This window comes from Muntiacus reevesi, chromosome 4, assembly GCF_963930625.1.
Source record: "Muntiacus reevesi chromosome 4, mMunRee1.1, whole genome shotgun sequence".
In the NCBI taxonomy this organism is placed as follows: domain Eukaryota; kingdom Metazoa; phylum Chordata; class Mammalia; order Artiodactyla; family Cervidae; genus Muntiacus; species Muntiacus reevesi.
In genome coordinates, this window is record NC_089252.1 from 158,856,291 (window position 1) to 158,872,175 (window position 15,885).

The window sequence follows — 15,885 nt, forward strand, 5'->3', positions numbered from 1 at the left end:
CTGAGAAGACTATCTGCTGGTGCAGCTATGCCTTCAACTGTCCTATTTTTAGAGAAAGGCATTCTTTCCAGGGCTCTGCTTCTTACAAAGGAGTAGGCCAACTCTGTCCCAAGGAAGAGCCGGGGAACAGCAAGCCACTTCCACTGGTTTGTCTTAAGGCTCATTTTCTGCATCCAGAGCATTCAACCACCATCCAAAACATTTGACTAGAGGACTTATAAAATGCCAGCTCATATCTCAGCTGGGACAACCCGGGATGATACTGCTTTCTACCCTGGGAAGGGAGACATAGACATTGTACATAAGGAGAACATGAGACTGTTCAAACAATAGCATCTTTCCAACATTTCAAAGAATACCATTTAAGGTCAATAAAAAGCCTTTTTTAGTAAGAAAAGCAAATACCTACTTGGGAGACCATAGGATTAATTTATGTTTTAATCATCATGGTGGGAGGAGGAGTTGGGAGAGTAGATAGTGAACCAAAAGGATGTAGATCTGGCCTGGTCAGTTTAGGACTTCCCTACAGCAGACCAGGAAGCCAGGAAGGGCCCAGGGATGGAGAAAAACAGTCCCTGAGCTGGCTCAGGGCTCAGCTCACTTCTGCATCCATTAGAACTCCCTGGAATAATCGCAACCCGACAGCTAATATTAACACTAATAGCAAGAGGGTAACAATGTTAACCCTTCTCAAGCACCTTCTGTGTGCAAAATATTTTAAACACCTTATCATGCTGACCTTGGGCCAGTCCCATGTGGGTGTGTGTGTACGTGTATGTGTGTGTGTGTGTGTGTGTGTGTGTGTGTGTGTGTGTACTCCGTCATTCAGTTGTGTCTGACTCTTTGCCACCCCATGGACTGCAGCCCACCAGCTCCTTTGTCCATGGAATTTTCCAGGAAAGAATACTGGAGTGCGTTGCCATTTCCTTCTCCAGGGGATCTTCCGAACCCAGGGACTGAACCCACATCTCTTGTGTCTCCTGCATTGGCAGGTAGATTCTTTACCACTGCATGACCTTGGAAGCAATCCCCTGCAGTAGGTGTTTTCATTCCAGTTCTGCAGGTAAGGGAACTAAGGCTCAGAGAAGTTGTTTAACTTTTGCCTAGTGAATGGCAGAGCTGACATGCAAACTCAAATTTTTCTGACTCCAAACTCTATGCATCCTCTTCCCATTTGTCATACTGGGCCCCCTAAAGGTGTTGGAATGAGTTACATAAAAGGAGATTGGGTCAAGCTCTTTGCCATTTTAACTTACTCTCCCAGAATTAAAACTAAAGCAGAACAAAGTGGTTTTCTCAAGCACAGTCTGCACCCCATTTACCCCACCCTACTCTGCGTTTGCAGCTGAGTGATAGATGTTTGATGACCCCAAACTGATGCAGTGAGAAGTCCCTGCTGTCAAGTTTGATGGGGACCTTAGAGACCACCTGGTCCAACCCTCTTGTCTCCAGATGAGGGAAAGGAAAGAAAGAGACAAGTTCAACAACTTCCCCAAGCTCGCATGGCAATCAGAGAAAAGCAAACACAGATCTGCAGAGCCCCAGTCTGGAGTCCCTCCCACAGAATGAGCCCCACCCCATCAACATGACCCTAACTGACCAGGATCCAGAATAAGTCCTCCTGTCTGAAATCAGATACTTGAGATGGAGTAATATTGAACCCATACCACTGCTCCTTCCAAACAGAAATGGGAGCGGGGCATCACTGTGTGTCTAGTGTCTAGACTATACGTGCTTTTCCTAGGTTTCCTGGGTTTGACCCCTGGTCAGGCCAAAAAAAATTTTTTTTTTTAATTTTTTAAACATTAGAAAAATGTTTTTAATATCAAAAATTTATTTGTTTAACTCATTAGAAGAAACTCTCCAACAAGAGAAAAACAGCCTCTAGGGAATCCAGATTGGTTTGTGGTCTTTCAGAGAGCCAGACATCTCCAGATTCCCAATCTACTCACATAATCTAGTCTCGAAATCACATAACTGCTCTTTTGTCATTCTCTCCTATAAATATACTTCCTGAGGAATCATCACAGATATCTACAAGCAGAAACTACTCTCTGGGAGACGTCTTCCAGCAGCTCCAGGGTCCCTGCTTCTCCAAGATGATGTCTGTTGGACTTCACCTGGATCAAAGAAATCCTGAAAAGATAGAGACAGATGAGTGAGCTCGTAGTGTCAGCCCCACCCTGTTTCAAGGCATCTCATTCCAGCTTCAACTCAACAGTGTGTAGAGGGCGGTAGGTGTCAGTCAAGGGGAGACGATGTCACAGCAGAGGCTGTGCCAAGCTCCCCTTAGCTTTCCATGCCATGATAATCGAAAAGACACAAGAGTCACCAGGACCAGCTTTATCATCCCTGTTCAGTGATCACTTGCAATGCACCAGACTTCTTGATAGCTCATTGATTCCCAAAGTTGTGAGTTTGTTCCATCAGTTCTAGAAGTTCTATATTGCCAGTAGTTTTAACAATGTGGCTGGAGCTGACAATAAACTTGGGCAAATATTGACATTCCTTAAAGATGTGAGGTGGTATCAGCCAAATATTGATAAGCAAGTTTGCAGTGGGAGAGGGAAAATTTGACAAGAATTAATCTTCTGTCTTCCAGGTTTTTATTGTCATTTAATCCCCACCATGATATTAATATCATCTACAATTGTTAAATGTAGAAAGACTTCCAAAGAGGTTCAGCAAGGTCCCCAAGGCCAGAAAGGCAAGAAATGGTAGAACTAAACTTCCACCCCTAACTGCCAGCCCACACACACCAGACATTCCCATGACAGGCAGTGCTGGTTTCCTGCCTAACCTCTCTTTTCTTCCTTGTTGATAGGCTCCTTGTTGCATTGAGGCATCAGTGTGCCCAGCTGCAGGTGGCCCCAGAGTTTAGTAGCATCTACCACCCTCTGAAATCACCTCCAGCAACTGGACTGATGCTTGAAGGACAGCTCACTTCCTCAGAAACCATCTTACACACAAGAGTCAGTAAGACTGAGATCACTGCATTTTCAGCACACTTCTGTTCTATATAGATTAACCTGGGACACCACCATCTACAGCATAACTTCTGGAAAAATGCATTAAAAGATCTACACACCTGTTATTCTGTACCCCCCACTCACCCAAAAAACAAAAGAGACTTTGTGATTCCTTTTTAAGGTTCAAATTAATTCAGAGTTTACAGGTCTAAACCCAAAGCTGCTTTCTTATTAACTAGCCCTTTCTTGGGCTTCCCTGGTGCCTCAGATAGTTAAGAATCTGCCTGCAATGCAGGAGACCTGGGTTTGACCCCTGGGTCAGGAGGGTCCCCTAGAGAAGGGAATGGCAATCCATTCTTGCCTGGGAGAATTCCATGGACAGAGAAGCCTGGTGGGCTACAGTCCAAAGAATCACAAAGAGTTGGACATGACTGAGCAACTAATGCTTCACTTATAGAAAGATCTAGGAATATAAAAAATACCAAAAGGATATTCCTAAAAGTATACTTAAATATGGTATATTTCTATCCAATCTTACTTCACTTGATTAAATTGAAAGACAATCTTCCCTACCACTGAAAAGGAAATCTATTCTTATCAAGAAGATGAAATACTACTACTGCATGCATTTTCCAATTACAGTGCCTCATTTCCTGTAAGATTTCCGCCATTAGGACAGCCCGGGGTTTGTTAACCTCGGCGCTGTTGCCATTTGGGGCCAGATAATTCTTTGCTGCAGGGCTGTCCTGTGCATTGGAGAATGTTTAGCAGGGTCCCTGGCCTCTATCCTCCAGATGTCAGGAACACTTTCTCTCTCAGCTATGACAACCAGAACTACCTTCAGACATTGCCAACCAAAGGGCAAGCCCACCACTAGTTTAAAGTCACCGGCAAAGGCCAATAAACTAGAAGCCTCTATTTACTCGAAAGGCTGCGCTAAACCTTATAGAGCCAGGAAACATACCCATGAAGTAAGAAGGACTGAGCCTTCTAGAAGACAGAGTGTTCTGATAGCAAATCCTACTCCAGAAAGCAGGGAGCAGAGGGTCACTGAAACAGCACTTGGCTGTAATCACAAGGAAGGTGCATTACCCAGGCCATCAAGAAACGCAGCTTCAGAGAGCGTATCCCCTCGGTGCTGGTTCCCAGGGATGGCGAGTGAGACAGGGTCCCCTCGGGGCCCATCTTCCTGGCCTGGTTCCTCTCACTCACACTCAGGCTATAAAAAGGTTGCCTTTCCCACTTCTGTTCGTTTCCCCCCACCTGGGAGTCGTGAGTGGCACAGATGGAGCTCCTTCAGGGCTCGTGTTTCATTTCACGGCTCACTTTTGAAGCCTCCTTTCTCAGAACAGTTGTCTGAGCTCTGCAGTGCTACTGAACAGATTCCAGCAGGTCAGCATTGAGTGAGGATCTAATCAGCTTCACAGGGTTCTCTGGGAGACGTCTCTGGAATCCAGCTTTGGACAAGTCCACCAAGCGGGCACGTTTTGTCGTCCTAGGCTGACATCTCAGGGGAAACCCTCGTCTTCCACCCCGGCGTTGTGCTTTAGAAAAGCACAAAATTGGAGTTTACCCAAAAGGTTGCCAAGCACGTATGAGCTCTTTTCTAGATTATTCCAACCCTGTGTATATCTTGTCAACTTATCTCAGTAAGTTCTGAGTCTTTCTCAGAGTCACTCTCTTTTACCACAATGATCATTGATGGTAAAAAAAAATAAATATAAATATATATTTAGTCACTGGCTAACAGCAATTTGAGTTTACATAATCAAACAGAGTAATACATTATTCGTTCATTCAAATGCTCCAGGAGGGCCAGGAATTCTGTTGTCAGTTCTTTGGTTATTTGTCGAGGAAATTAATGTCCACTTTGGGGTGCTGTCATGAGGGTTAAGAATTCAACAATGAATAGGATTGGTACAAGCCCTGCCTTCAGGCAGTTCTCCTGCCAAAGAAGAGCAAGAGAACAAAGAAGTAAACAAAACCATCACAAATTGTGGTGAGAGCTAAGTGGAGAGAAACTGGGGAGCAGAAGCAGCCAGCACAAATAGGGTGGTCAGGGAGATCCTCTCTGTGGAAATGCCCGTTAAGCTGAAACCAGAAAAGAGGAGGGGCCTGAAAAGATTTTCAGGGGATACACGCACACACATATGCACACACATGCAAACCTCAGGCACACATGCAAACCACAGGCACACATACACACATAAATATACATGCACACACGCAGAGATGCACACATGCACACACCTATACACGCATACATATGCAATACAGTCATACATTCACATGTATCCACACAAATACACACACATGCAGATATGCACATATACATACACATACATACACCCTTTCATTCAAGGGAATATTTCAGGGCTGAGCGAAAAGACTAGCACAAATGCCCTGAGACTTGGTTGTCTGTATTACTCATGGAAAAGAAGGTAAAAAGATACTATTACTCATACTAATGGTGTTGACCATAACACAGGGTGATACATATGTAAGAAGACATTGAACTAGTAATGGTGCTAGATGAGATAGGAAAAGAAAGATCTTCATTCCTGGGTTTAACCCTGGATGTAATCCCAGATATATAGATTTTATAACTATGGGCTTAGAAGTATTTTTTATTTTACATTTTTTTATTATTTATATTATTTTTTAGGGAAAATTGTGATTAAAATGCCAACCAGAAAAGTAATTTTATTATTGCTAATCATTCTATATCTGAAACTCTCCACTGTTACTCTCCTTTTCTAATAAAACAATTACTTTTATACTGTGAAATTATATGTTTACATACTATATATCACATTATAAATTCATTATAAGTATAATCATATATATAAAACTCCAGGTTTTTACAGAAGGTACTGTCTATTGCAGTACTAACAAGGGATAAATTAAATCTGTGTTCTTTTCCTGTATTTGGTGCCATCTTTATCATTAAGGGCTTACCCAGTGGAATCCACCTACAATGTAGGAGACCCTGGGTTGGGAAGATCTCCTGGAGAAGGAAACAGCTCCACTCTAGTATTCTGGCCTGGAGAATTCCATGGGCTGCATAGTCCATGGGGTTGCAAAGAGTCAGACATGACTGAGTGACTTTCACTTTCACTTTAGCATTAAAATTTTTTTTCTGTGTGCAAGTCAATGCCTCCTTCACTAGGCAGTTATCATTAGCTCATTGATTTCTGCTAGCTGAGGATGTTCTGGTCGCCAGGCACTGAGGTAGAGACAGCCAGATCCACCAGGGAGCGAGTCCCAGCAGATCTCTGCCCTCATCGTGATAAAAGTCCAGTGCGTGCAGGGAAATGGGCAGACAACAAGTATTTACACACTGAAGGACTGGCAGCACATTATAAAATCACCATCCAGTCTGAAAGGTCAGGAAATGTCATGTAGGATGGGACCAAGAGAAGAGAAGGGTAGGGGTGGGCTGGGGGAGAGCGCTCCTAACCCAGCGGGCTGCGCATCGGAAGGCCCTCACCAGGGATGCGGGAGCCGGTGGGGAAGGGAAGTGCTGGAACATTCGAGTAGGGACAGGAGAAGAGCCCCCACGGAGACGCTCAGGGGCCAGGTCCTGGCTGAGGAGTCTGCGCCCAGGCAAGGCGGTGGGGAGTGGCGATACTCGGATGACCCCACAAGGACGCGCTGCAGCAGACAAGTGGGAAATTGGTGAGGCGGGGCCAGGGAGGGCCCAGTGGGCAAGGGGAGCAGATGAAGAGCAGAGATGAATTGGTCTGTGCCGTTTTCTGGAAGCCTCAAGTTCTCAATTCCAGAAGCAATGGAGGAGATGTGAGCATGGAGCCTTGGGGAACCTCCCAGGAGATGGGCACAGCTGGGAGCAGATGTCTCTCCCCGTCTCTCACTTGCCCTCTGACAGTCCACCCTTCAGACATTCTTTTTCTGACTTTTATCATCAACTTGGCTGAACTGAGCCATGGACATCCACAAGTTCTTGGAGATAAACCTGCACAAAGCCCTCTGGAGTGATTGGCCAACAGTGATTGTCACATGTCGTGTTCTAGATATTCACAGACATCTGTGGCCAGAGGCTGCAGTTCTCCCAGTGACTTTGGGAAGAGTGTCCTGTGGATCTGTGAAATGCCATTGAATCGGCAAGCTGTTCCTCTGCCTGTCAACATATCAACAACATAGGGTGGGTCAATAATCCAACCATGGTAATAATTAATCCATAATTAATAATAATAATTAATCCATAATCCACATTGCTTCCTGAGGGATATTTTACCCACTTTAAACCTGATACAAATGCATGAAAAATGAGAGTGACAAAATGTCTCCCCAAAACTGAGTTCCCCTGATGACTAACCTCTCTATTCAAACTTTTATCTCCTCTCTGGTCTCACACCTGTTTCTGTGAGGATTGAGGAGTATCAAGAAAAAGGGGGGGGGGGGGGTGATTGAAATCAAGCCAGACCTTCCATGTCCTGTTTCTTATTTATAGAAAAAGGTTTTAGTCTTCTAGGCTTTTCCTGACTTCCAAAGAGCAGACACAAGCAGTTACTCGTCAGGGAAGTGAGGGAGTGTGCTGAAACAAAGACCTGGTTCCTTCTCTCTGACATACATAACAATTTGACGAGTACTTTGACTTGTTCTGCAAGAACTAAGACCCCCTAGACAATTAACCTGGAATATATGTGCATTTCCCAGAGCTGGAACATGACTCATTTCCTAAACAACTGTGTAATCTTAGAAGAATTTGAATGGAAGGATTATAATCTTAAACCCTTCAAAAGAATCCAGAAACATTCGATGTGACAGCTGATCAGCAGATAACAATACTACTTACTCAGGAAAATGGTATGTCAGTTAAACAATAGAAAAAAACTGTTTCCATCCATTACTAGTAAACATTTATTAAAATGAAATGAAAGCAATCTACCAAAACAGGACTCCTAGGTAGTATTTGGTTAGCATGGTTCTGTTATGTAATTCAAAGTAAAAAAAGTTTTCATAGTACTATAACTTGTAATTTAAATTTATGATTCAGATTTCTATGATCTTATTTTAGTGTATGGAATGGCAGTAGAGAGTGGAGTTTAGAATTAAAAGCAAATGTTTCATCATTAAAGAGACCTTGTACAGTTTGAAGCTGGATTCTGGGTTGTTTTTTTTTTCATATGTGTGTGTGTGTGTGTGTGTGCGTGGGTTGTGTTCAGTCATGTCTGACTCTGCAATCCCATGGACTGTAGTCCACCAGGCTCTTCTGTCCATGAAATTTTCTAGGCAAGAATACTGGAGTGGGTTGACAGGTTAATTGTCTGCTTTAAGAAACTGCTTGTGTAGATATGGGAAGAAAAATTAATCATATAGGAAGAAATAGTCATACAGATATAGGGAGAAAAATTGATTATACATGATCAAACAGCCATTAGAAGGTGTCAGACTTTATTTTTTTGGGATCCAAAATCACTGCAGATGGTGATTGCAGTCATGAAATTAAAAGACGCTTACTCCTTGGAAGGAAAGTTATGACCAACCTAGATAGCATATGAAAAAGCAGAGACATTACTTTGCCAACAAAGGTCGGTCTAGTCAAGGCTATGGTTTTTCCAGAGGTCATGTATGGATGTGAGAGTTGGACTGTGAAGAAAGCTGAGCACCGAAAAATTGATGCTTTTGAACTGTGGTGTTGGAGAAGACTCTTGAGCGTCCCTTGGACTGCAAGGAGATGCAACTAGTCCATCCTAAAGGAGATCAGTCCTGGATGTTCATTGGAAGAACTGATGTTGAAGTTGAAACTCCAATACTTTGGCCACCTCATGTGAAGAGTTGACTCATTGGAAAAGACCCTGATGCTGGGAGGGATTGGGGGCAGGAGAAGGGGACGACAGAGGATGAGATGGCTGGATGGCATCACCGACTTGATGGACATGAGTTTAAGTAATCTCCGGGAGTTGGTGATGAACAGGGAGGCCTGGCGTGCTGCGATTCATGGGGTAGCAAAGAGTCAGACATGACTGAGCGACTGAACTAAACTGAACTGACCACAGTCTAGTCATGATGGGTATTTGTGATTTCTTTCAGCTGTCAGTATACAGCTTTTCCCAGTGGTCACGTACGGTTGTGAGAGCTGGACAGTAAAGAAGGCAAATGCCAAAGAATTGATGCCTTCAAACTGTGGTGCTGGAGAAGACTCCCAAAATTCTCTTGGACAGCAAGGAAATCAAACCAGTCAATCTTAAGAGAGATCAACCCTGAATATTCACTGAAAGGACTGATGCTGAAGCTGAAGCTCCAGTATTTTGGTCATCTGATGGTGAACAGACGACTCATTGGAAAAGTCCCGGTTGCTAGGAAAGATTGAGGGAGGAAGGAGAAGAGGACGTCAGATGATGAGATGGCTGGACAGCATCACTGATGCAATGAACATGAACTTGGGCAAATTCCAGGGAATGGTGAGGGACAGGGAGGCCTGGCGTGCTGCAGTCCATGGGGTCACAGAGTCGTCCACTGGGCGACTGAACAACAAACAGCATACCACTCACCTTCCTGTGTCTGGGGAATTTCCCACCTTATGAATCTTGGTGGTGGAAAAAAGTCACTCACCATCACAGAATCCAAAACCTCAACCCTCGCCTCCCTCAGGTTAGTGTGGGCATGTGGCCAAAGAAATCTCTCCATCAGATTCAACTGCTGGTGATGCAAAGAAGCAGGGCCTATGAAAAATTCCTTCCAGGGCAGGGTAGGGAGGGGGAGGGAGGTGGCAACATTCATGTTTAGGGGTAGCATTCACCACCAGGGAGTCAAAGGGAGAAGCAGAGGGGTCAAGCCCAGGAGTGCCAGTTCTGCACTGAGTTAGGACATGATTCCAGCTGCAGCATCCAAGGCAGGCCCCTCAGGATATTCAGAGAGCCTGTGAGTAAATCCTAATATCTTGTCGTAAATTCCTGTTCACTGAATCATCCAAAGACGGTTTCTACTGCATTGAAATTAAGAACCCCCATGCTAGAACTGAAACTTGAGTATCTGAAGACCCAACATCAGTTAGTTCTGGACCAAATTTTTGTGCAGACACCTCAGTGGAAGAGTCTGGAGTGAAAGCCAACAGATGCATGGTCAGACATGAGTTTGCACTTGGCCTTTCAGGCTTGAAAGGGATGAGCTTGCTTCTGGACCACTCTTTGTGAAGGCCCAGGACCCTGGCTGTGGACTCCCCTCTCAGCATCCGGCACCATGGTTCCTATGAGTTCTAACAAAGGAAACACCAGTTGCACCTCAAAACTAATTACTAGAACACAAAGCAATTTATGCTTTCTGTTTTCAAGAGTTGTTTGCAGGTCTTTGGCAACATGGATTGTCTTTTCTTCGAGATGTGTATATTTGTGCCCAAGAATGTATTGTCGTTTTGATTCAGGCTGTTTTTCTAGGGGCCACTTTGATCATTTCATACCAGTTCATCATGGGGGCTGAACCCAGTAGAGTGTAGTGAAGGAATCCAGTAGAGTGTAGTGAGAATTAGCCATATTCTTCTTACCTCTTCTTTCACACACACCGTGCGTATTCCTATCCCAACCTCCAGACGGCATCTTGGGCAGATTCTACAGCTTTCTTGACACTTTGAGATACTGAAATGTTTAGCCACATCTACATCAACACTTTAATATCTCATCCAGTTTAACACTTATTTCTGCCCATCTGTGGCCTGGCCTGTGGCTTGGGGACCAACAAAGAGAAAGGAGCTGGCTTTGGGGATAGAAGGTACATGTCTTTTCTTTCTCTCTTTTGACTCCAGTTCTCCTTTTCCTGCCCCTCTCCTAGCCCTTGACCTGCTAGAGGTTGGGCCCAGCAGGAGGGAGAGGTGATTTCCTTCACTCCAGATACACAGTTTTGTTGGGTTGGCCAAAAATTTCATTGGGGTTTTCCAGAAGATGGTACAGAAAGACCCGAGTGAACTTTTTGGCCAACCCAATAATTCTCCTTTGGCAGGAACGTACCTTCTGTTATGGCAGATATTCAATGCTGGCTGTTTCCTGGAGGTTCTTTGAGGACGCTCCACACTGCATTCCCCTGGCCCAGCAATGCATCCTTCTGCCAGCAGCACAAAGAACTCTGGGAAACACTTAGGGTTACCAGTTTGTTAAAGAACATAACCAAGAATGCCTAATCAGATGACGAGACACACGGGGCAAGGTTTGGAAGGGTCCTGAGCCCAGGATCTAACATCCCCATGGAGTTGGGGTGTGTCACCCTCCCAGTTTGGACGTGTTCACCCACCCGGAAGCTCCCCGAGCCCCCTCACACTGGGATTTTATGGAGAATTTCCTCACATAGGCATGATCCATCATTAGCCCCATTTCCAGGTTCTCTGCCTTCTCTGGAGGATGAGGGAGTGGGGATGGACATTCCAAGCTTCCACTCATGACCAGGTCTTTCCAGTGACCAGCCCCTATCCAGCAGCCACCCAGGACCCCATCCAGAGTTCCTCATTAGAACAACTGTGTTCCCAGTGATCTTATGACTCAGGAATTCAGAAGGGCTTCAGGAACCCTGTGTCTGGATGGGTTCAAAGACCAGATATTAGAACAAGAAGTGCTCCGCGTGGGCTTCCCTGGCGGCTCAGTATAAAGAATCTGCCTGCCAATGCGGGATCAATCCTCGATCCGGGAAGAGGGAAGCCTGAGCGCAGCTAAGCCTGTGTGCTGCAACTAGTGCGTCTGCTCCAGAGCCCGGGGGCTGCAACCACGGAGCCCTCAGACTGCTGCTACTGAAGCCGCACGTCCTCGAGCCCGCGCTCCACAACAGGAGGAACCACCGCAGTGAGCAGCTCGCCGTGTGCAACTAGAGTACCACCCCCTTGCCGCAACTGGAGGGAAGCCTGAGCAGAAAAGAAGACCCAGCCCGGCCAAAAATAAATAAACAAATAAAAGATGCTCCCTGTGGTCCTATCACACGGGGAAGGAATGTATAAGGGTTTTAGGAGCTCTGTACCAGGAAGCAGGGGTAGAAACCAGTATATATATACACATATATTTTCTGTTCTCTTACAACTCCCTACATTTTAGGGTTGCCGTAAGAATTAAATGAGCAAATAATACTGTAACCAGTCACAAGTGTTACAGCTAACTCTCTGAAAATACTGCAGAAAATTAGTTATTTTCTTCTGCTCTCGCCATTGTTTCTTGGTTTCTTTTATTGTTTATTCTAGCCTCCATCTTTCACGTAGAAGGCTTGTCTCATGTGCAGTTATCCTTAGCTACCTGCTCATATTTAGGGGCTGGCATTGAAGTGCTGAGTGGAAGTGTGTGTAAGGGCAGTTTGTCAGCTGGTGTGACTTAACTCCTCTCTGAGAGAACTGTACACTCTGTGAGATCAGGGTCTTATCTATCTACTAGCTACTAGATTCCCTGCATCTAAATACAATAGGTGCTCAATAACTATTTACTGTTATTATTAAACCTCTCTGAGAGTCAGTTTTCTCATCTGAAAATTGAGGTAAAAAATCTACCTGGCAGAGGTTGTGAGAAGAGATAATATATGTAAAGCACCAGCATGATGCTTAGCATTTAGTTATAAATAATAGTGGGTAGCGATCATTATTATCCCTATTATATAAGGGCAGCAGCTTTATGACCATTTGTGGTCACCACTGACCATGCTAAATATAGAGCCAAAGCACAGTACCTGTTGAGAGGCTAGTTATTACAGGACAAATCATCAAAGAAGAGTGCTTAAGATAATAGCGCTTGACATTCAATGTGTAGAGTCCAAGGACACCAGCTTTAGCCACGACTGGGAAGAAAGGTGAGTGGTGATGTTACATCACCAAATAGCTCTGTAGAATGGCCATTCTCATGGGATGCTCCTTTATTGCCCAGTTTAGTCTGTTATAAGCAGTTTAGCAGGAAAGGCATTTGTTGTTGCTGTTATTTAGTCACTAAGTCATGTTCAACTCTTCTGCAACCCCATGGACTGTAGCCCATCAGGCTCCTCTGTCCATGGGATTTCCCAGGCAAGTATATTGGAGTGGGTAGTCCTTTCCTTCTCTAGCAGATTTTCCCAACCCAGGAATTGAACCCACGTCTTCTGCATTGGCAGGTGGATTCTTTACCACTGAGCCAGCAGGTAAGCCCATGGAGGAAGTTCTTCCCGCAAACCCTAACACCCTACAGAGAGCAGGCAGGCTGTTATAAGTGAAAACAACTCATTTCTTTTGGAAATGGAAGCAATCCATTTCTTTTGGAATACAGTTTTTGGAAGTAGTAGATGTATATAGTTTTTAAAAAATCAAACTGTACAAGAGGGTGTAAATGGAAGAGTCAGCATTCCTATCACCCCAAACCTTCAGATTCCCTAGAGGTAATCACTATTATGTCTTACAGATACTTTTGTGCATAAACAAGAATATATGCATATTTTTTCACAGATGGGATGGTAAAAAAAACAAACTGCTGAAGGGATTTTTTGCCTTTATTTATTGTAAATATCTTTGCACATCAGTACAGATTTATAGATTGCTCTATTCATTAGGATAATGTAAGAGACAAGCCCCTAGCTCTTGATGCCCTAACTTAATTGAAAGTTTCTCCTTTACCTAAATCCACTGGTGGAAGTATGTGTGGGAGGCAGAGATCCAGGACACCCAAAACTTTAATGTCTGAATTCCACATACTTGATGGCTTCTAGGGTCACCCTGAGTGTTAGATGCAGAAAGAGTACGGAGAAAGTTGAGGTGTGTTTTAAATAAACCAGGCCTAGAAATATTTTCTATCACTTCTGCTCATTCCATTGGCCAAAGTTAGCCTAACTGCCCTAGACTAGTGCTAGGAAATGTGCCAGATGGACAACTATTTCCCACAACTTCACTCTATGGTAGGAAGCACAAACCTTTGATGAGCCACATCCGATACAGGTGCACTGTAGGAATACACCCTCCTTTATTTAAGCTTTAGAAGGCTGGTTCTTCTCTTTCTCCTGTTGTTCTAGTGGTCTTTTGTCAAAGATACATTGTTTAAGTGTGGAGAACTATGGCAACCCACTCCAGTATTCTTACCTGGGAAATCCCATGGACAGAGGAGCCTGACATGCTATAGTCCATAAAGTAACACAAAAGAGTCAGGCAACATAGCAACTGGACAACAAAGAAAGAAGAAAGAAGAAAATGGACACTTGTGGAGTGTATACACTAGTCCAGATACACCAACGAAGAGCCTTTAAAGGATACGTATCTTTGACCCAGTGATACTTCTAAGGACATTTCCTAAAGAAATTAGTGAATAACTGCTCACACTGTATGTACAAGGATAAATATATATATATAGTAGCGACACATTATAAGCAACCAAGATGCCTAACAAGAGACCCGTTTAAATAACAGTGCATCCATATAATGGAATGATTTATAGGTGTTTAAAATAATTGCATGGACACCTGTAAACATAAAAATATGTCCGTATCTTATGATAAAAAATGACTCCTAAATAGTATGTGAAATTTTTTAAAACAAATTGATTACTTATAGCAAGAAGGCTGGAGGACATCTGCTAAAATGTTTACAGTATTTATCTCTGGTGGGTGTGACTGGCTGTTGTTTACTTTCTTCTTTTACACCTTTATGTAATGTCCCAACGTTTTACCGCTAGAAAAAACAGGGAAGGTATTTTCAGTTTGAAACAAACAGCAAATGTAAAGAGGATTGGGGTTTAGGCAACGGAAAGCAAGTGTGTGAGACCCCGCCTCCAGGACCCCGGCTGTCACCCGACACTCAAGCAGCTATCAGGGGCACTTTTCTCTGTTGAAGTGACTGGCTTTTGTCACGCAACCCCCAGGCTATAATGAGAGGGGAAGACAGGCCTCAGAGCAGAAGCACCAGCCCCGAGGTTGGCGGGCTGCGGCTTGCCATGGGGAACACCATCAGGGCCTTTGTGGCCTTCATCCCCGCTGACCGCTGCCAGAACTACGTGGCCAGAGACCTCCGGGAGATGCCACTGGACAGGATGGTGGACCTGAGTGGGAGCCAGCTACGCCGCTTCCCCGCCCACGTGTGCTCCTTCCAGGAGCTGGTCAAGCTCTACCTGAGCGACAACCGCCTCAACAGCCTGCCTCCAGAGCTGGGGCAGCTGCAGAACCTGCAGATTCTGGCCCTGGATTTCAACAACTTCAAGGCTCTGCCCCAGGTGGTGTGTACCTTGAAACAGCTCTGCATCCTCTACCTGGGCAACAACAAACTCTGTGATCTCCCCAGGGAGCTGAGCCTGCTCCAGAATCTCCGGACCCTGTGGGTCGAGGCCAATTATCTCACCAAGCTGCCGGAGGTGGTCTGTGAGCTGAGTCTCCTTAAGACGCTGCACGCTGGCTCCAACGCCCTGCGTCTGCTGCCAGGCCAGCTCCAGCGCCTCCGGGAGCTGAGGACCATCTGGCTCTCAGGTAACCTGCTGACAGACTTCCCCCCTGTGCTGCTTCACATGCCTTTCCTGGAGGTAATCGACGTGGACCGGAACAGCATCCGCTCCTTCCCCAGCCTGGCCCACCTGTCCAGCCTGAAGCTGGTCATTTATGACCACAATCCTTGCAGGAACGCACCCAAGGTGGCCAAAGGGGTTCGTCGAGTAGGAAGATGGGCAGAGGAGACCCCAGAGCCTGACCCTAGAAAAGCCAGACGCTACGCGTTGGCCAGGGAGGAAAGCCAGGAGGCGCAGCTACCTGTCCTGCCTCCTCCACTTCCTCCTACCAGCTCCTGAGAAGCTTTAGTGGCAGGGCAAAGCCAAGGACAACTCCAGCATCTTCTGGAGATGGCTCCACTAGAGTGCAGAGGATTGCTCTGGGTCACGTGGGGTATCTCTGCCAGCGGCAAATGGAACAGCATCAGATGGAATGCCTAACCCTCAAGAAGAAAATACTCATGGCCAAGAACATCTCTCCCAAAGGGAATTGTATGCTATAGGTAGCA

At 45.1% G+C, this 15,885-nt stretch overlaps 1 protein-coding gene across 1 annotated transcript; it reads left to right on the plus strand.

The window, feature by feature from the left end:
• Nucleotides 1-14,836: 14,836 nt before the first annotated feature.
• On the plus strand, nt 14,837-15,676 carry LRRC10 (leucine rich repeat containing 10). The gene has a single exon (XM_065933094.1). The coding sequence runs from the start codon at nt 14,837-14,839 to the stop codon at nt 15,674-15,676; it is 840 nt and encodes a 279-aa protein (XP_065789166.1).
• Nucleotides 15,677-15,885: the final 209 nt, after the last annotated feature.

Excerpts from the sequence above, each read along its gene's own strand:
- LRRC10 (XM_065933094.1), top strand. The coding sequence starts at position 14,837 with ATGGGGAACACCATCAGGGCCTTTGTGGCCTTCATCCCCGCTGACCGC.